Here is a 22908-nt window from a genome sequence, read left to right on the forward strand (position 1 = left end):
TGTCCGCTCAGACAACGGACTACGTGGGGGGTAATCACGTGGAGCGCAGGGACACACCGGGTGCATCATTATCACGGTTATTATGGATTGCCTGGGACACGTTAAAGCTGGGAGAAAAGGACACAGCATGCCCCCCTTAAATGCCAATCAATATCCTTCCCGGACATGAATTAAGCAACTTGAAAATAAATTTAGATTTTTCACTTTGTGTGTTTTGAATTTAGTGCTGATCTTCCATTCACTCCTCAACCATCTGTCAGATTATTCAGTAACTTTTATAGAAAAATCAACATAGATATTTTAATATACATCAGTCGCTTGTATAGATTCTACATTCTGGTGTAATTTCCTGATGCCCTCAATCACAGCCGTGATGATGAGCGTCAGTAAGCTGGACGGAACAAGACTGACATACAATGGAGTAACTAATTGTTCTTCCTGTACAGCCACGACATTACTGTGTGCTGGAGGGGACGGAAAAGGGGAACGATCTGCAGACACTACAAGTGATTGCATAAAAATTGCCTCTGTTTCACTCCAAGTAGAGGTGACTCTGGGCCAGATACCTCTCACAGCGCCCCCTAGTGTCAGAGCATGTATTCACCCAATATGATAACACAATACTGTACTACAATACACAATGGAAAATATTTCGTCCCATTATAAAATATTTATTTTTTTTAAAATAAAAAAAAATAAAAAAAATCCTAAAGGGCGGAAAAGAAAACTCAAGAAAACTTGACACACAAATTGTATTAAGACCACACTATAAGACCAAACGTTTAATAAGGCAAACATACTAGGAACTGCTGTCAGATTTGCAGAATAGAATTTGGGGCACGCTATGTGAGATGCATGAACTGCGTAGAAGTTGCTAAGGGAAGAATCATTGGAGAGTTGTCCGTTTTCTTTTATATAGTGGGCAATAAAGAAAGATAATTGCCAGACTATGAGATAGGTAATACGATTATAATATGTGTGCCCCCCCCCCCCCCCACACACACCACCCCCCCCCCCCCCCCCCCCCCCCTCCTCATCTGTTTTGTTCTTGGGTTCTACCATTACGGCTGGATGGTGTTCTAAAAACCTGCAGGTGACGGTTTTGCTATTACGATGTGAGGCATTAGATATAACAAGGGGGAGGATCAGACCACACACACTGACTATGAACGACGGACATGCTGGGTGAGTTACCTCATCTAGAGTCGCATTGTTCACTTCTCCAAGCCGGCCCAGCTCCAGGATCTAAAGGTAAAAGACAGAGGACTGAGATGGACGGTCTGACATGTAAACCGCAGTCACTGAATCTACCTCAGAGGCTGCCACAGACAGGTCTGCTCCCCGCATTACTACACTGTTACACTAAGTAGTGGATGAGACATAAATAAGAGCATATTAGACAGGAGAGCAGCCTCAACAGGGGAATGTACCATACAGGCTACCTTTTGACTTAGACCAGGCCACACCCACTGTCATAACCATAACCCCAATGACGTTCTAAAAGATAAGATTATGGAGAAAGAGAAGGCAAACAACAGAACTGTACATGATGGTTTGCTCTGATCACACTTACTAGCATCACCATATAAATTAGGTGAATTCATATAACAAGAATATGTTGTACATTCAGCCCTTATTCACATAAGAGAAATATATAGGGCAAATAGAAAACGAAGGGATGAATTCCCATAAATGTTATATTTCTCCCTCTAATAAAGCATCACCATCACCTACCGTCTTCCCGGTAACCAAGGATTCCACAGTATCTATACCAGTGACGACCAACCTGACACACATCAGGGGCCACATAGGGGCCCAGTAACCCTCACTAGGGCCACACATCAACAAATCTCAGAAATAAGATAAAATTATACATTTAATGCAGGAGACTCCTACCTGTAATACCATCAGCGGGTATGTTATACGCTATAACATACAGATGTGACTGTAAAGCAGGAAGGAGCCAGGGGCCGCTCATTGTCCATCACTGATCTAGAGATCACCCCAATACAAGTCTGTGACGTTCCTACTTCACCCACTGAACCGCGTCCCCCCCCCCTCCTAGCACAGATACAATGCTGTAATGTTATACATACGTCAATCAAACCTTCACCTACAGAGAGCAGATCTACAGCACAGTATGTGGGGGGGGGGGGGGGGGGGGGGGTCACACGTTGTGCCCCTCGTCACCTACCTTATCTATAGAGGGATAAAACACCGGGTAATCAGACATGCTGAAAAAGGAGATTTTGAGGGTTGCCGCACTCTCAGTATTAGGGTTACACTGGACGGTGCCCATCGGGTTCAGCAGATCTCCCTTCTCATCTACAGTGGAGAGAAGAACATAAGATGCAGCAGATCCCTCTCTGTACAAGGAGCAGGTAAGTAACATCTGATCTGTGACACAGTCAGCCGGTCATTAGTCAGACCGAGCCACAGGATCGTCATCAATCTGGGTGCATGAGGGTCACCCGCGGTATCACCGCTGCCCGTCAGTGTGGTCTGACGATGGCCGGAGACTATAAGGTCATTATCCGGCACTGCGGTCACCATGTTAGAAGGACAATTATCTGATATTACGTGTCTGACCAGCTGTATTTATCGTGTTCTTTGTATCAATGTCAGAATACAAACACCGGCAGCAATGTACCAGATGTAATGAAAGAACTATTTTTTTATACCATAAATTACTCTTCTATATCTGAATTTATGAAACCAGATTACAATGATCGCGAGGTGGACAAAGACCGGTCATTTACATGCAGTGCAGGCAGCAGATCTGTGGCTGAACCAACACTGATGAGAATGTAACCTGTCAATTCATCAGGAACCAATATCTCGTGACGGTCAGCCGGGCCTCACCGCTATTGGGCCTCACCTCAGTGATGTCACCGGCTCCGAGAAATTGGATAGGCTGCAAACTGGACCAGATGACCTAGCTGCCGCCCCGAGCAGGTCCACATTGGAGATATTTGTAAGGTGTATACTCTGGTGAGGTAAATTTAGTTTTGTATATATTTCTCTAGCATTCAGGAGTATCCAAACTTCGCATACAATCCCCCAAAGATCAAGCTTCCCTCTGATTGGCCACATTAGTACTGGTCACTTCTCACCTCCAATAGAACCAAGTTCCGTGGTCCGTTCTACTGAGGGATATTTATAGATCCAACCGTCAGAGCCCTATAGATCTACATAGTAATTATCAGACGGAGATTTAGACTGAGCCACGTGTACAGCACATTACCTGGAAGTGAGGACCACATACAGAGAGAGTATTCTCCAAACTTCAGCATGTCCTTGTAGTCAAACAACATGGTGTTCACCCAGGCTATGGGGCAATCCTGCACAGATCAGAGATATAACATGGTCACTACAAAGACCAGGACACCACGGACACCCGGCCAAACGTCAGGACACTCACCGTCTTCTTGGACTTCTTCTTGGAAGACTTTGCTTTCTTGGACTTATCGACCGCATACAGAGCGAGGCTGAGCCGGGTCATACGAGGAAGATCACAGACCGTGATATCGAACTCTAGTGTCTGCTGCCACTGTGGCTCCGAAGAGGCGTTGACCTCGCTGCTGGCCACTGTCTTGCACAGGAGCTCATTGCCGTGGTAGAGGCCACACTGGACCAACAGCTGCCAGAGACAAATAACTTGAATGGTACAGAGACGATGGAAGACCCTTCCTACGTAGGACATCTCTATTATCACACAACCAAGAGGTCGAGAGTGACTGAGGAAGGAACCACTGTCCTCCATTTATGATTGAGGATTCCGCTAGTGGTCCTCTTCAATCTTTGGTATCTCACATGACATTTCCCTCTAAACACAGTCAACTATATATCAGAGAGAGGATGTAACAGTCACAATTATAGAGATGCTGATGCTCAATCAAGAGACAAAACAAGTAGTAATTACCCCAATCTGATGTTTTTGGCAAGATATCTCTAGAACCAAAAGGTAAGATGTATTCCAAATGCAAATAAATTGGTTCAGGAGAATGTGTATGTTCTATATTCAAAATCACGTAACAATCTATTTTTAAGCAAAGGTTCTATGAGGACAGTTACTTCATAATAAAAAAATAAATAAAATTGTCGATGACTTTGAACACAATTTTGACTATAAAGTTATTATAACTTTCTACCTCTAATGATATAAACTTCCGTTTCTCCATATACATGATACCATCTGAGGATTTCCGGATTCTCTAATTATTTCCATAGAGGGCCCCAAAAGAGGACTTATTGGACTCTAGATTTTTTTTTTTGTACTACGTGATTTGCGCTCCTGAGTTAGGGAGCCTTTCATAGTAGTCATACTATTAGAATATAGTTTTTACAAATTTTGTGTGTTTATTTTACAGTGCTATGTATTAAATTATTAATTTGTGATTGAAAAAAAAAACTATTTCTCCTTTTGATTAAATATTTATTATACACTTCTATATATGTTATTGGCTACTTTCCTCAGCGCCATTTATTTCAGGTGTTCTTATATTTCATAGGGTTTTAATAGGCTCTTAAAGAGCTGCAGGGGAATTAGCTTATCCTAAGGATATCGATTTACACAGTTGCCTTTGATTTATATTCATCTGCCTTCTCCTGTGAGCGCCGGACTCAACCCTTTGGTGGGTCATTGGTTGCTGTATTCCGTGGCTTTAAACCACATTACACGTGGCGGGCCTGTCAATTTTTATTTCCGGTCTGCAGACATTAAACGTCACCCGTATGTAATAATCTGGTTCCTCACCTTTAGACCCTCATCTGCGTTCACGTTAAATGCATTCAGGAGCTTCAAAAAGAACGGCTTCTCCAGCTTCCATAGCGGACAGTGATGTGGCTGAGAGAGGGGACAGAGCAAATCCGTCAGGGGGAATCGTGGGGATTGGGGTTACAGAGCTCATTGTACGTGGACTTCTAGACTCACCTTCTTAGTAGGTAGCGGCGGGGGTTTGTGTCGTATTTTGGAGCTGAGGATTGTGGAATCGCCCTCCTGATTGGGTAACGTGGAGAATACGGTCACGAGGGTGAGCTGAACGGTGTAGTTTTTTTTAATACATTGGCTGATGTGCTGAAACATGACCGAACAAACATGATTAACTTGTGCATTTCAGCCCGTGCCATCATACAAACGCCTCAACGTAACCATCGTCGCCAATAGAACAAATAGTCCCACTTAATTCATATGTGGAAAAAAAAAAATGAAATAAAAGTCAGATAGACTTAACCCAGAATACCAGGTGAATCAAATTACATCCACACATTGAGAGAGTAAAGTCAATTCACATGAATGAGGCACTGGATCCTAATAAATTTATAGACTCCTCTCGATATTTGTTATTGTTACAGAGGAAGAGAACCCACTAAGGTCTGAGAAGTTCTAACACTCCTGTAGCAACATCTAACAATGAATGGGTAACGGTGATTCACACGGACATGGGAAACACTTGTGTTCATGCAGCTGCTTCTCTGTGATCAGGAAACAGAGTTTCCCATTCACTGTTTGATGTCACTTTAGGAGTTTCAGGATGTTACACTACGTTTGGCTGCTAGGACTTGTTCAAGTTGTACAAAGTCCGACACGGGGGCTGTAACTTGGCCCAGCCAGAATGATCCCAGACTGAACGGTCACTGGTCATCGCACTTACTTTGAACTGACACAGAGGGTAGTTGCCGTAGATGTACTCCAGCAAACCGTTGATCTGTAGGGTGTATTCTTCTGGGCGTACCGTACAGGGCTGGCCGGACACATTGGACTTCTTCCTGAGTGCCAGGCGGACAACGCTGATGGGAAGGTCTCGCGGGGAGACCTGGAGCGTGAAGCTCTCCTGTAGACCACAAACAAATTGCAACGTAAGGCCGAGAATAAGCAACAAACCAGGAGTAGAGCCCGGGGCACCCTTCTACCTCACTACTCTGAAACTTGATGTTGATCATGAGGGTCTTGCTCTGGGGGGATTTGGTGAACAATTTGGAGGAATGTTCCAGCTGAAGAGGGAAATTAGATTCCATCCAGCTCTCCCAGCTCATCTGCTGCCGCCGTACGGCCGTCTCTTCGCAGAACTGACGCATTTTGCTGCGGAAATCGTTCACTTCTGGTTCGCGTAGAGAGTCAAATTCATGGAGACCTAAGAAACAGGAAGTAAAGATGAACATACATGTGGCCAGTCTGTGCAGACCAGACCATCGGATAAAAACAGAACAGACAATACGTTCACTCAATACTCCTTACAAGCACAATGCACATTTTGTGGAACAAAACACACAAAACAAAACCGCTGACACAACAAGGATTCCTAATCAACCTGTCCCCACTGCTGTGTTAGAAATCTAAGTTCTCTAAGGAGACTTGTACACGACTCTAGAAGCATATTGCAGATCTTCATTACATAATTGTTATCACTCCACAGATATTGGGTGCAACAGAGGATGCATTGGAGGCCACAGATATGGACCCGCATGAGAGCTCTGAAGCCCCCCCACTCCAAACCATACACACCCTCACCCCCCCACACACTCTGTCTCTCTACCCCCAAACCCCACCCATACACATACACCCTCCCCCCTCACCTTTGCCAATGAGCAGGCTGATCTGGGAGTTGAGTAACTTCTCCGCCCGGTCGCCCTCCCTGGCGACGAGCCTCAGGACCGGTAGGAAAGGCTGAATATCACACAGCCGCCTCTGCTCATCCTCCAACTCCTGCTGCTCCGCCGTCTGGTTGATGCAGGTGAAGACATAGGATGAGGGGGACCCAAGGGTGTGGAAGAGGGGCTCCTGCTGCGCCCGCTGCCATAGTAGCTGGGGACGGAACAAAACGGAGGAGAGGGGGTTTGAACTCGCGTAGTAAGACCAGGACCCTTAAACATGTAGGTGAAAAGTCCAATGTGAACAAACATACATGAGGAAACTAACAGAACGGGGTGTGGCCTCTATCCTGGGGTGCAGCGTTTATACAATTTAGTGCAACAATGGCATAAGTGGGGGGGGGGCTGTTTACAATCACAGCAGCAGATTGGTCAGCAGTAAACAAGTTCATGCCTGAACCAATATTCATAAAAATGCAGCCTATCACATCACAAGCAACAAGTGGCCTCACTGAGGCACGAGGCACTGTTCTTGGTGAATGGATAGGCTGCAAACACTGCATTAGGGGTCTCGAAATTCCATTGAATTTGGTGTGAACCTAATAATGTGATAAACTTATGAAAGCCACCAGATGTAAGGTGTGTGTGTGTGTGTGTGTGTGTGTGTGTGTGTGTGTGTGCGTGCTCAGTGACCCCTTTGCCTGGATTTTCATTATAATAATGTAAAACAGTCACGTTATACTATCAGTGTATGAAACAATGGTCGTACTGGACAGGAAAATACTTTGCACCATGTAACACATGAGGACTGGTCTTCATACCTTCTTGATATTCCCAAGGCTGTCATTGCATGGCACAGGAAAGTTGAGGTAAATGCCAGTTGGTAGCAGGAAATCCACTAAAATGTTCTGCTTCTCCTCTTTGACCCAGAAGTCCCCTGGGCAGTATACTCCAGGCGGCATCCTGCCCTGTGGCTACCGCCCCACCGCCCCTGCAGAGAGAGAACACAGTGTCCATTAGCGTCCATTGACGACCACTTCCCATAACCAGAGGCTGGCGCCATTATGGCCTCTATATAACACGGACAAATCAGCCACACTGCCGTAGTCATAAAGACAAGTGTGTAGAGAAATGAGGCTCTTTATGCAGAATCATCAACAGGCGTTATCAACCATCGATCACGCATACAGAATAATCTTAAAGAGCACCAGTCGTCTGCACAAACCGAAGGCAGCCATTTTCTAAGAGACAGGAAGCCAGACAATACATTACCTAGGAGACCGTGACATCACGGAGGCACTTTTAGAACCAGGATTCATGAGGCACTTATTACTACTGAACGGACAGACTGCGTTTACATCAATAATGGTTTGGCCCACAAAATGACACTGTGTGATACACTTTAAACCACCAGAGATATTATATTTTTTAATTTAAAGAGTAATTACACTGGGTGGTCATTTTTATTTTCACATTTCTAAATTGAAAGTCCCCTATCCCCATCTGCCCAGGAGAGAACCCCCCCCCCCCTCCCAGTCTAGACAAGTGAGGAGCGCTGATCCTGCGTAGCCCAAGGAAAGGGACTTATATATTAAGGTGCACTGAGGCCCTTTTTTTTACTTTATTTAAAAATGACATTATTGGACAAGTACATAAATATCAAATGATATAAAAAATGAATAATAAAAAAAAAAAAGAACCATTCAAAATGCAATATTCTACTACTTCTAATATTCTACTAGTAATTTTTATACAATTTTTTATGGGATTGGGAAAATAGTTAAAGATAGCTGCTATTCGTAATCACACCCAATCTATACGTGGCACAATTTTTACTTAATATTCTAGTAACTTCCAGTTTAAACATTTACAGTGACAGTAAACACCGTGCCCCTTACTCTGCCCCAGAAGGACGACAGTAATGTATACTGAGGTGGAAGTGGTCAGACCTGTTTCCAGTAAGTCAGTTATATCCGAATTCTTTACTAAAACAATGATTTTCTGGCTGGTATGTGACTTTTCAGGTCCTTGAAACAACAATAAAAAAGGACAGATCCTGTCAGCATAGAGTTTTGAACTTTACCTCAGAACATGTCCATACCGCCATCTTGAAAGAAATAGGTGTGCAAATATGGGCACTAGTGCGGCAAGATGGGGCATTAAGAGCCTACCGAAAATCCATGGCCTGTGGCTGTCCAGGTGTTGTGAAACTACAAGTCCCACCATACCTTGCCACCAATCAGCTGGTTATCTGCTGGCAAAGCATGCTGGGGCTTGTAGTTGCACAACACCTGCAATTAACATATAGCATAAATGTGGCCTTATATGAAGAGAGCCTTTCCGAATATTTAGATTTTATTATGCATTCTTGGGGTGTCCAATATGGCGGCCTCCACGGAGACTAGCCTGAAGTATAACTTATGTGTAATTACCTTGGTGAACGACACACTAAGTCTGGAGCGTGTCACATATACCAGTAAAATACCTTACATACATATAATACACTAGTCGCCATGGTCCTATTGGAGGTTGGCGCAGTGATCTTGGACAGACCGATTGGATCTCAGGGTGCCCAGCGTAATAAGAGACCTCTCAAGATGTCCGCCCTGTATTTGTACCTCAGGTGTAGAGAACTCCTCTGTAACTGGTGATTTCCTACATTCTGCATAAGTAATTTCACAGCATTTTCTTACACAGATTCTAGTAAATCCGGTTATGGATGTTTTGTGGCGTTCTTATCTATATGGTATATATTATATTACATGCTTCTAATGTTACTGCTATGGATCCTGTGCACTTATATTAAGGTACCTCTTGTTTGTTAGTCAGTCAACCTTCAGCTTTAATTTAATTACTGTTTGTATTTTGTTTAAAATCTTTTCAATAAATCTACATGAATTAGAATAAAAAATGACCACAACAAAAATGAGGATTATGAACATCGCTTTAAATGGAGAATACGATTCATTCACTCGGATGTTGGTTGCAGAGTTGCTAGATTGTAAGCTCTGCGGGACAGGAATTCATCATGTGTAAGGTGGACATGCCATCCCACATTAAGGATATTACACTAAATTATTAGTTCTTTTCTCTAAATAATATTTAGTGGAACTTGGCAGTGTAAATAAAACAAGCCTGGTGTTTACCTCAATGGGTGTTTGCAGAAGGACCCAGAGGACAAATCATTACTCTTCCTAGAGGTTCAAAAAGTTTCTAACATGTATTTCGTTTGCATGCGCCCGACGCGTTTCAATGCCGAAGATTTACATCCATCTCAGCACAATGAGATGGATTGAAGAAGCATTAACATATGAGTTTCGACAGCAGCATGGCTTAAACAAAATAACCTGTCAGACGCATCTTTACAAAACAAGAGGCACGCAGTTTGTAGACGCATTTTAAACGCATATCACAAGCATACATAAAACGCATTGTGTATGTAGCCTAAAGAAAAGGTTAATATTTATTTTTTTAAACTCATACTGGTCTTCTAAAAACACTTTAAAAAAACTATGTAATGCTGCAGTCATAAAGCTTTGACAAATGCCAGCCACCGGGCGGCCGATAGACCCTCACTGCCGATGCTGCGCACCCCTGGGGTACAGCCTGCAGGTACAACGCATTTCTTCTGCATAAACCCTTTCTCACTGGAGCTAATGAGACAGGAACATCTCCTTAGTAACCCACAGACAGCTGCTCTCCCACCAACAGACAGAGCACTTGGCACCGGCCAAACGTTCACATCCATTATTATAAACACCAGCGATGGGTTATAAGGTTTTATACAAATTGGAAGAGGGGAAAAAAAAAAAAAACAACAAAAAAACTGGATTGCAAAACATTGTACAAGCAGTTTACGATGTATTCCACATCTGGAAAGTATAATCCGTCTGTCTACCTTAAACACGCAGTCTGACAGCAGAGTCTACGAGTCAGTGTGAACGACGTACAGAACGCGCTGTCTTCTCATTGTTACTCCAGGAATGACCCTGACCCTAATATTACCCCCATAGTGTCTGTGCGCTCACACAGCGCACTCTAGAACATGGTGGCGCATCCTCACACTCACCGCGTACTCTGTCATATTAACTCCCCCCAGCTGGTTGGGACCAACGAATACAGTGATGATATAATGGATACTATTATACCAGGAGTGGGTGCATTGGTGTCTAAGATCCCCCTAATTCTGGGTAAAACACAAACATGAGAGGCTGCCATGTAAATGCCATTACCCAGAAGTCTACTTAGCCTAGCTTTTTATTTTATTTATATACTTCCATATTATCTATTTTGGCCACCTCACCCTCCATATCATAACCCCCTCATGTAGAGGTCCCACACCTAAATCCCCACCTTTGATCTAAACCACTATCACAGCGAATGAAGGCTTCACCATCCAATCACATTAGACACATTACATTTTTATTTATTAAATCATAATAACCTAAATGGGAGCTCGTGCGAAATAAAACGTCCCAGTTATATTCTGATAAGATATTCGTTCTGGCTCAGCTAATGGTGTCACTCTAGAGTGTGAAAGGGGGGAGTGGCGGGGGCAGAGGTGGATAGTCCACTAAAAATTTACTTGACCAAAGACGACAGCCATGTTGTGGGCTTCACATCCCTTACAAGGTGACTAGAATACTAGAAACAAGATTAGAGACCTTTGAAAGTGAACCGGTCACATACACTTGGTGGAGGTAGCCATATTGTGGGTGGCACCAATATTCATGCAGTGTAGGCACCGCTGCCTCTTGAATACTTGGTCATGTAGTGCCTCAGCCATGTCTGGTTCCTAGAGAACGGAGGTTCAGTCGACCATGACAAAATGGCTGCCTCCGCTGTGCGTAGGTCCACTTTAAAGACCTCTCTAACCTTGGTTCAGCAAGGGTGTCCTCGTTGTACTAGATCCATGGCCTCTCCTCAGCCAGCATTCCTGACATCCCAGTCACAGGGACGTTACACACCATTCCCAAACTGTACGGCTGGAGTACAAGTAGTAATGCAACGAGCTGTGGGCGTAGATCGGGGAAGAGGAGGTGGGGAATTCCCTGCTGCATAGGTAGTGAGTGACTCATGTGTTTCCCATGGATACCGCGTACACGCAGGTCCTGCTACAGATACCAGAGCAGACTTGTGTACACATGCAATGCTCACATACATTATACACGTACCAGTGCAGCCCACTAGGCTCTCATTCATTACAAACTAAAGCATATTTAAAATATTTCTACTAAATTCTTTGATAAAAACATTCAGTAAGACATGTGCACGGGGTATACTGTACGAATGACTATTACTTCCTGTATATTTACATCTCTAAACCGTTGTCCATTCAAAGGTTATCTCAATTGAGAAGATGATTTACAAACACATTTTTTGTGCTGCTTGTGCTGGAAAAATATCATCATTTATTTATATAGCGCCATCAATTCTGCAGCGCTGTACAGAGAATGTCACTCACATCAGTCCCTGCTGCCCCAGGGAGCTTACAGTCTAAATTCCCCACCAGACGTAGATATTGGGATCCGTTATTTGCAGTCAGCGGCCAATCTATCAATAGGTTTTTGAAAGTGTAGCAGGAAATCAGAGCACCCGGAGGAAACACGCAAACACTGGGAGAACATACAAACTCCACACCAGAGAGGCCCTTGGTCGATCTCATGACCCCAGTGCTGTCCGACAGCAATGCTAACAACTGTGCCAACAAGCTGCCGCAACTAAATTTATCGCCTTCTACGAGTACATACCCGACACCAGTTCTGGGTGTCTGACCAGGTTAGTTGTGGGGGTGGGTTAGACTACTATCCTTTCAAATTGATCACATACATGTGAGCAGAAATATGCAGCTCACAAGTAGATACTTAGAAATAAAAGTACCCCAGGTTTCAACTAGTCTGATGGGGAGAAACATGTCTATCTACCTGGAGTTCTCCTGTAATAGGTTAATTTTTCCACCAGAGAGCAGTAGAAAAGGACAATGATCGACCGGGCTACGTGAATTAAAAGGGAGGAAAAAAAAAAAAAAAAAAAAAAAAAAAAAAGAAGTCTGGATTGAATGTGAATTGCCCCAAATATATATATATATATATATATATATATATATATATATATATATATATATATATATATATATATATATATATATATATATATATATATATATATATATATATTTATTACACACACACCTTGCAAGAAGTGATGTGACTCACTAGAGCCACACGCAGCGTTCTCACGGTCACCTGCAGAGCCTGGTACATTCCCTGTAAATCCCCTGCAGGAAGACAACACAGAGCCCCTGACAAGTGGAGGAATGCACCATTGCACCGTTGCACCATTAAGCACCGCTGAGCGCAGCTGCACAGGAAGGGGGGGCTCAGCAGCCCCATCAGTAACTGTCCGGTAAAGACGGTTTTGTTTGCATTAAGAGAGTGGCTGAGTCACAGCAGATTACAGCACAAAAGCCAGGGCTGGATCTCTCCAGCGACTGCCCCCCCCCGCCCCATTGTTAGGGTGTTTATACTCCTGTTCTAGATCACACAGAGGGTTTCCAGGACTGTTAACGGACCAGGAAGTTACAGACATTGTTATTTAAAGGAATATAGTAACTATAAGACTTCATATATTTGTCATGATTTGCATAAATTCTATAGCACCAAATTTCAGCACTCAGCCCCTGTAAGGGGAAGTAGACAAAGTAAGATGTAAGCTCAACTAAACAAAACACCTATATGCAGAGATAAGCATAAGACATTACTGCACATTATTATAAACTTACAAGTAAAAGTAGATTATAGCAGAAGATATGGCCTATAAATAAGAAGTTTGATTGCACTGGTCTCATCGCGGTCTGGATGACTAAACAACCGTCCAATCAGAGCTCTGTGTGTAAGAGCTGTTGGGCCAGTGAAATTCACAATCCGTCCGCCTCCCCCGTTAATCACTCAGCCGGTCTCGCCCAGCGGGAGGACCGGAGACTGGACCCCCCCCCCTTGGGTTATGATCATTTAATGGGCACAGGTAAGCGCATCTATAATAGGAACACTTTAAATGTTAGGTACTTGTGCAGAGAGAAGTATAATGTTTGGTGAAGTTTCAGGAATTATGTTGTGGGGGAAAAAAAAGTCACTTCTCAAAATACACAAGAACTAAAAAAAAGAAGAAATCAAGTGGAGCATGTGCCAAGAGCCACCTTCAGGGGGTTAAACCACACCCAGGTATTGGTCCTTTACAGTACAACAACAAAAAAAAAAAACAGAATTACTACATAGTGAGTCAACAATGCAGTATGACCTGTCACCTACATGGGAGCAGCCATTTTCTGGGTGGAGTCAACATTCAGCCTACGAGCTCGACAATTAGAGACACCACTAAGGTATTTAAGGTATGATAAACATGTAATGAGCAGTAATCAGAAACTTTACTAACACTTTTCACTAAAGCTTTACCAAATAAAAAAAATAAAAAAAGTTTCTTTAAAAACTTTACTCATCGACCAGACTTCAAGGTAAACGGCCACAGTTACTCCACAGCGCTCAGAGATTATATAAAAGGGGACTTGCGAGAGGACAAAAAGCTAGCATGATAATGCACGGCATGTCAGTTATCACTGGCCCCAACTGTTTGCACCCACCAATCTGTAGTTTGAAGACAATCTGTTAACTAGGGCACTAGATAGTCAGACAAGCTCTGTGCTTCTCCTGCCACTGACTAATGTATGATAAAGACGCACCAACATTCTAAGTAATGCTGGCTAAACACAGATATATTGTATTATATATTCAAGAATTTAACACTGCACCAAAGCTACGCAAAACGTGTTTCCCTACATCAGGAATAACACCATAGTAAAGGCTGTATTAGTTCTTGAGGGCCACAAAACACACAATGGTGGCAAATGCTGCATTTATAGATCTTGTAACGTAACCTCATTCTTATGGGATTGATTAAATAAAGATTACAACAACAACAAAAAGAAAGAAGAAGGGATTATGGACGTGGATGACAGTCACCAGCCTGTTATGAGGCGGGCAGCCTAGGCTACCTCCATGGGACAGAGGAATCAGCCATTACTAGTAGATCCACGCTGACATGGATGAAGCAGCTAGGATTCCATCCAGCTTGTATTGGATCTACTGTGGATGAACATGGGGAGACGTATTTAAGTCTCTCCATCGAAACCGACACCTCATGAAAATGCAGAAAATAATGTTCTCATCATTCAGGTACAAAACCACCTCCGTGCACGAAGGGGTTAAAATAAAAACAAGATTACAGAAAAACCCCTATAAATAAGGTGTTTTTAGGTTTCTCCAACAGTTTCCTACAGCAGTAATGAGCCGCCGTTTGCACCCTGAACCCACTATTTCCCCCCACTACCTAGAACACAGGATCAATATTCAGCATGTCTACTACTAATGCATGGCACTGAATGGGTTAATTAGGTGTTTCCTACCTGGAACCTTAATCTTTTGCAACAAGAGCATAAAACAAACACAAGGGGAAGTGGTACATCCCTCTCTATCCTCTGTGTGTGCAGTTATGTAGAAGGTAACCCGATGAGGAAATAATATATATTTATATTACATTTCATCCCACTGAACAAAAACAAGTGCTGGGTATGAGACAGATTCTTATTTTTTAATGCAATTAGAGGAGTTCTGAAGGTTGAACAAATAGCAGCCCAGTGAGGTCACCCCGATTAAAGGTACAATGACAGAATGAATTCTCATTAGTTCATCTTACAAGATGGCTGCCCCCACGGTGCCTCAGTGATGTCACAGCTCCTGGTGAACGGACAGCCTGCAATCTCAGACTACATGATGGCTGCCTCTATGTAAACCTCACAGCGTGCAAGTCTGTAGGCAAATATAAATTAAAGTGTTAGCAGTTAGCGCCCTAAATCCCAGGCAACGTGTTTTCACGGCGACTAGACATGGCAGCCACACTCCAACTGAGGCTAGAAGATCAGTCAGCTCCATGCAGAACAGACATTTATTTAAAGCGCCCCCTAAGCTCTATTCTGGGGTATACAATTCAGGATAGATTTCTTCAGATATAATAATGTGAAAATAATAATTACAAATATATGTATTTGTTCTAAATTCAATTTATATAATGCAAAATAACTTTACTTAAAATTACTACCAAAAGAAGAAAGCCCAGTGCCAGGGAAAAAGCACTAGTAATTTAATTTTTATATTTTAAAAATATAAAAGTTATTCTCATTTATCTAACACAGTGACCAGAACATTTTTAGCATTTGTTGCTAAGCTTCAAAGTAGACTGGCCTTTAAGGGGTTAAACGGTATCCCCACTGGATGACAGACAGTTTGAAGCTCCACCCACATCTGAACGGGATCAGATAGAGGTCAAAACGCTAAGCCCGCACTCCTATTAGCTGTCGTGTCACTGCGTGTGAATCAGCAATCACGATTCCCTCAGTGTATAGCAGTGTATAATATGTTAGTGCTCTAGAAATAAAGGATGATTATACATAACAGTACATGAGGGCAAAGCAAGTCTGCCTTCCTGTCAGTCACTCCCTGTCAGCTGTGCAGGAGAAGCACCTCCCACTTAACATGGCAGCCTTTAAGTACATATGGGCAGGTCCTGTCATTTGGCCAGAGCACCAACAATTGGGCTGCACACTGTGGCTGAAAGACAACGCCAATAGCAGGCTTGGACAGACAGTGGCTCTCTGGGTGGTCTGAAACTACAAGTCCCAGCATACCCTGCCTGCTATTGGCTAGTGATCAGTTGGCAAAGCATGCTGGGGCTTGTAGCTTCACATCGTGAGAGCTACCGGTTGTCCAGATCTTCCTTATAGGGTATTTAAAGTGCAGGGAGCCAATGACCAGCAAACTGGACTTTTCACAATCCCTGAACGGCATTTTATTTTGTTCCTCACGAGTATCACCAGTCATTTTGCGGCCCCCCATACCGACAACTGATAAGCTTAAAGTATAATTTAATATGAAAGTTATTTTTGTGTTGCTAACCAATGTCACTTCTATAATTGTGTGTTTATGTTTAACACCTATGTTAAAAATGGACCTAGTGAAATATTAGTACAATTTCCCCAACTTCCTGCTTATCGTGCACCACATTGGTTCCAGAAATACTGGATTTAAACAGAAAAAAAAACTTCCCATCTCTTTAGCCACTGACATGCTATGCAAATCAGAAGGAGACAGATTCAGCAGATATACTAATAGTTTAAAAACAAGTCAATTTGACAACTCCTCATTTGATGCTAACAAAGTGATTACCGGTCAAACCATCAATGAAAATGTAACTTCTAGATAACCAGAAACACCGGATTTGTAGACACACAAAATGTACTTTGTTTGTCTTTGTTTAGAGCACCTTGAAAGCAGATACCCCGTATACATCTCTAGAATCCCCTTCAAGCAATATATAATCATTTACATGATTTTGCACCAACGTAGTTTATGGTTGGCATAGTGGTTAGCATTGTTGTCCCAGACCAGTTCTCTATTTGTGTGGACTTTGTTTCCTCTGGGTGCTCAGGTTTCCTCTCACATTCCCCAAAGATACTGGTAGGTTCATTGGCCAAAATGGACCCGACTATGTGTGATAGGTAATTAGATTGTCAGCTCCAGTGAATCAGTGAATGACTTCGTATTCTCTGTACAGCGCTACGTAATAGAATTGGTGCTATATAAACAATAAAGTAATAAAAAATAGAAAGCCAATGATCTATTCCGCTTCACGTTATAACACGCTCCAAACTTACATCCCAAACATTATAAGTTATTACAAACCACATATGTTATCACAAGCATACGTACAGTGTCTTATAACTACCGGTGAATCATACTGCTGCATTCTTCCCATTACAAATAACCTATATGATCTGTATACACGCCGAGATATTAATTCAACCATTAATATTACACACATACATACACACATATATGTACACACTATTTTAGGGCACGGTTCTAATTATATCAAAGATTCTTTGTATTCATCGCTGCAAACCGGAACAACGTACAGTGTTAATCTATAACTTAGACTTCTGGGAACCAATTCTTTGTTCAGTTCCTGGGACAGTAACAAGGAGAAAAAGAGTCTCAGCACCAACCTATAAGCTACAGGGACAAATGGTAAAAAGAATATATAAAACACAGCATTAGGCAACAGGAACGTCAAGGAAGCACAACGTACCATCAACGAGCTACAAGCGGCTGGGCCCACAAAACGTTCCCCTGTGTACACAACAGGTTCCATTTACTTTTACAGAGCAATAAACCTGGTGATCATTGTTTTATAACACAAGATAAATCTCACTTACAAGTCCAGATTGTGGCCAGGTAATATTTATCTACAAGCGGTGTCATGATCGGCCAGGCATTCGACAAGAGGCATGTACAATACAAAATAAAGGGTCAACTTAATACAAAGGTATGAGGAACTGGCTGCATAGTACAGCAATGTGCTACGGTAGGACGGCGGCCCGGGAAATACAGACTGGAGAAAAGCAAATCAAGGAAGACATAAAAAAAGAGGAAGGTACCAAATGTAAAATATAAACATATATATATATATTTTTTATTTTTTTTTCAAATACTGGGCGATCAACATTTTCGAGCTTGGGTGACCATATTCCTGAACGATCTGACAGAGTTAGACAATGCCCAGGAGTCAGGCAGCCAAGGCGCCTGAACATTACTGCTGGCCCCCAACGCGCCGGAGTCATTTCTAATGATGTTAATGGTCCGTGGCTCCCCCAAAAGATCTACCGGCTCCTAGACTTGTCTGCTTGTTGGCTGAATCCTACATTATCTTATCCGCTCCCGGATTAAGATCTTCTGATCGAGATCTACTAGGTCCCACATGTAGCATTTATTTTAAGATCTCATCTAACAGGATTGCATTGTGAGAACAAATATTGTGTTGGCATCGAGGCCGCGGGAAGTACAACATATCCAAACACTGGAACTGGTCTTTGGAAAATGTGTGCGTGTTCTATATAAATTAATATAAAGTTTAGGTAAACATAAGCTATAGAACACCCACAAAAAGCTTAAGCCAGGAATCTCCCAGTATTGAAGCAGGACTATGCCATTTTATAGAGTTGCAGCCTTCCGCCGATACAGTATAGCGCAGGCATGGCCAACCTGGGGCTCTCCAGGTGTTGTGAAACTACAAGTCCCAGCTATCTGCTGGCTACTGACTTGCAAAGCATGCTGGGGCTTGTAGTTTCACAACACCTTGTGAGCACAGGTTGGCCGGAGCTGGTATGAACGAAGACAAAATCGGTTGGGCGCTACGGGTTGAACAAACATCTGTTTAGCATTGGGATCGATGATCCCCAAACCTGGCTGCACGCTGAACGCAGCATTACAAAGACGGCAAGCAAGGCTCATGTACAAGAGTTTAAGATGCTAGAATTAGGAGAGGAGATGTACAGCAGAGAACGCAGGGATGACTAATACTCAGACAGCAAGGAATACGATTGGCAGCTGCTAATGTCTCTTGGTAAAAGAACTGAAAATGAGGTTATCAGAAGACAGGAAAGTGCATTAATTCAGATAGTGCAGCCCCAGTGCTTTGGATGAAGAGGACATCCATATTAAACCACCCAGCACCTCTTCTGTCCGACCACCAATCTGCTCCGAGCTACTAACAGTAAAACAAAAAGGAATACAACAGAGGGGAATTTGGAATGAGAGTTAATCAGAATTCAGTGTGCGCGTGTGTAGCTTACACACACGGACAAAGACGATGAACTAGTGACATCAGCGAGGCATGAGGCACTCAACTATGACCTACAAAGTAGATGCCTCCCCTGAGCGCAGGTGACAGGTACACCAGGACAGACAGGGGTGGTAGTCGAAGCAACAGGTAAAGATTTGCTGGCACGTCTAACCAGGAAAGGGTCTACATTTATCACAGAGGTCAAACCGGTGTCACTGTACCAGTCAGTGAGAGCTATGATATGTGGCACCTTTAACTACTAGACATTTTACACTCACAGCGCTCTTTTTTGAAGCACCTGTCCCAGAGAGCTTACAATCTATATGGATATAGAGAAAACAAATGCATACAGAGGACCGTTATAAGTACAATGTGAAAACAAGTGCACATAGGTGACCTATACCGTGTTTAACACTCAATATTAGGTCTCCCTCAGAGAACATTTGGCTGTGCCACGAGCACTGCTTGTGCGACACTAGCAGACTCTGCACATGTCAACAGTAAGGAGAGACATTAAACGTCACTGCCAGACAGGGATATTATTATGAGTAATGGACCAATGAAAACAGTAAAGGAGACATGCACTAAGGAACAGGTTTGAGGAAATGAGATTGAGCAGAGCCAGTAAGGGAGCGAGTGAAACTTAAAGACACTCTTCTGTGGCAGTGACACAGGAGAGAGAGTGATAACTGTCACTGCCAGTCTAAGTAGGCGTTTAAGTGGGCATAAATGGGAAATGACAGTCAGGAGTGTTAGGTGGCTATTGTACCTATAAGAGGAGGAGGGCGGAGGCGACAGGATGATACTTGGGTTTAAGTCAATAATGGTGATTAGATGAGACTGAGAGTGGGCAGTACCACTCAAGTGGGCATTGCTGGATGAACAGGATTCATGTTAGGGTTAGGAGAGGCATTTAGGAGAGAACAGGAGTAGTCAGTCAGAGAGGGTGATGCCAGTCACATGCAGTAATCATGGTGCTACTACAAGGGGGGTTAAGGATGCCATTCACAAATTTTAGTTTAGACAGCAAGACAAAGATAACTTTTTAGGATTTCAGTAAACGTTGGCATTCAGTAAAGATACCCACATGCCTGACAGATTAGGATGCCGGTCAGAAGAGGGCAATTAAGAAAGTGTCCAGTGATGGAGGTTTGAGGGCAGAAAGGCTTCAATTAGGGGTGTGTTTAGGTGATCAATGTGACTAGTGAAGAGGGGTGATGTGTACCAGTCAGATAGGGAGCTGGGGGGGGGGGTTAGGGATGTCATTAGGAGATTAAGGTGCTAGTCAGTAATGGGGACCTAGGTTTCCAGAATGAGTAGCGTAGGGGGACAGTCACTTGGGGGTTCAGGTGAGCAGGATGTCATCAGAATGAGGAAGTGACACAGGACGAGCTGTGGCAGCAAGAAGTATATAGGATGACAGTCCATGCCATCCCTAGACGCTAGGCAGCAGCAGATGCCTGCAAGAGGAGCTGGCTAGGAAAGCAGATGGCATGGGCAGTGTCAGTCAGATGATTATAACACCAGTCAGGATGGGCAGCATTAGAGATGATTAGTAAGACTAGGACATCAGTTGGGGTAAATAGCATATGTCAGAGATGGTGTCTAGGAAACCAGTTGGGTTGGGACGTGTCCCAAGTGATTAGGATGCCTGGCAGAAGGTGTGAACAGGACACCAGTAGAGACGGGTAGTGTCAGTCAGATGATTAGGATGCCTGGCAGAAGGTGTGAACAGGACACCAGTAGAGACGGGTAGTGTCAGTCAGATGATTAGGATGCCTGGCAGAAGGTGTGAACAGGACACCAGTAGAGACGGGTAGTGTCAGTCAGATGATTAGGATGCCTGGCAGAAGGTGTGAACAGGACACCAGTAGAGACGGGTAGTGTCAGTCAGATGATTAGGATGCCTGGCAGAAGGTGTGAACAGGACACCAGTAGAGATGGGCAGTGCCAGCTAGAGATGATTAGGATGCCTGGCAGAAGGTGTGAATGGGACACCAGAAGAGATGGTTAGTGACAGTCAGAAGTGATTAGGAAACCAAGCAACGGGGAAACTAGGACATCAGTCAGGATGGGTAGTGTCAGAGGTGGTCAGGATGCCAGGCAGAAGTTTTGTTGAGGTGACAGATGTTGGGTATTTCCAGCCAGTGCTGTGACTAGGATGCCAGGCAGAAGGAACGACTAGTCTGTGAGGGTGGTAAGGATGCTAGACAGGGTGGTGTCTTGAGGTGACCTGGACAAGCAGTACCAGACAGAGAATTTAGGATGCCAGTCAGAGGAGATCATTAGGATGCTGGCCAGGATGGGCAGTGCCACTCACAGAGGTAAGGTGGTACCCACAGACAGGCTGGGCACAGGGAGGCACCCACAGACAGACTGGGCACAGGGAGGCACCCACAGACAGGCTGGGCACAGGGAGGCACCCACAGACAGGCTGGGCACAGGGAGCTACCCACAGACAGACTGGGCACAGGGAGCTACCCACAGACACACTGGGCACAGGGAGGTACCCACAGACACTGGGCACAGGGAGGTACCCACAGACACACTGGGCACAGGGAGGTACCCACAGACACACTGGGCACAGGGAGGTACCCACAGACACACTGGGCACAGGGAGGTACCCACAGACACGGCACAGGGAGGTACCCACAGACACTGGGCACAGGGAGGTACCCACAGACACACTGGGCACAGGGAGGTACCCACAGACACACTGGGCACAGGGAGGTACCCACAGACACACTGGGCACAGGGAGGTACCCACAGACACACTGGGCACAGGGAGGTACCCACAGACACACTGGGCACAGGGAGGTACCCACAGACACACTGGGCACAGGGAGGTACCCACAGACACACTGGGCACAGGGAGGTACCCACAGACACACTGGGCACAGGGAGGTACCCACAGACACACTGGGCACAGGGAGGTACCCACAGACACACTGGGCACAGGGAGGCACCCACAGACTGGGCACAGGGTGACACTAGTGTTAGCAGGGTGCTGAGAGCCGGTCTAGCAGTAGATGGACGCCGCGCGGTCTCACCTGCCTCCTCTGTGGCTCCGGTGCCGCGCTCCCCTCCAGTCACCTGCCCGTATCCCCCAGGCATTAACCCGATAGCTCCGGCTGTACCTGGAGACGTTGTAATCAGCAGCCCGGGTACGGGACCCGCGCTGAGCCGCTCTCCTCAGTCCCCAGGGCCGTTGTCAGACAGATGTGTTCCCGGTACAGGCCGGGCTCCAACTGCCGAGCATTTCCCATCAGAGGTGGCAGAGCATCACCAGGGGCGTGGCCAGCCGCTCTGAACCAATCACTGGCGGTGACGGTGCAAGAGGGCGGAGATGAAGTGACGTAAGTAGGCGTTACCTCTATACCACGTTACTCCCGCGCATGGTCCTAGCGCTTCCTCTTTTCCTTTGATATAATGTAGCTTAGCAGATAGCACACCCTCTATATATATATATATATATATATATATATATATATATATATATATATATATATATATATATATATACCCCCCTCTGTCCTATAATATTGTATATCATATATATATATATATATATATATATATATATATATA

General features: G+C 44.2%; 1 protein-coding gene across 2 annotated transcripts in view; it reads right to left on the reverse strand.

Annotated features, from left to right (window-relative positions):
* The window catches only part of PIK3CD (phosphatidylinositol-4,5-bisphosphate 3-kinase catalytic subunit delta), a 32499-nt gene extending 9895 nt beyond the window's left edge, over positions 1–22604 (reverse strand). The window contains exons 1-11 of one of the 2 annotated variants that reach the window (XM_075190277.1): positions 22458–22604; positions 7413–7582; positions 6577–6805; positions 5914–6134; positions 5655–5834; positions 4934–5077; positions 4757–4846; positions 3422–3640; positions 3245–3341; positions 2195–2325; positions 1195–1245 (exon numbers count right to left, since the gene is read on the reverse strand). In XM_075190277.1, the coding sequence (XP_075046378.1) occupies positions 1195–1245; positions 2195–2325; positions 3245–3341; positions 3422–3640; positions 4757–4846; positions 4934–5077; positions 5655–5834; positions 5914–6134; positions 6577–6805; positions 7413–7553 (1503 nt within the window). In that variant the 5' untranslated portion in view covers positions 7554–7582; positions 22458–22604. Of the gene's footprint in view, positions 1–1194; positions 1246–2194; positions 2326–3244; positions 3342–3421; positions 3641–4756; positions 4847–4933; positions 5078–5654; positions 5835–5913; positions 6135–6576; positions 6806–7412; positions 7583–22370 lie in introns of both variants that reach the window. The other variant, XM_075190276.1, reaches the window with a different exon arrangement.
* Positions 22605–22908: the final 304 nt, after the last annotated feature.

This window comes from Mixophyes fleayi, chromosome 11 (genome assembly GCF_038048845.1).
Source record: "Mixophyes fleayi isolate aMixFle1 chromosome 11, aMixFle1.hap1, whole genome shotgun sequence".
NCBI classification, from domain to species: Eukaryota; Metazoa; Chordata; class Amphibia; order Anura; family Limnodynastidae; genus Mixophyes; species Mixophyes fleayi.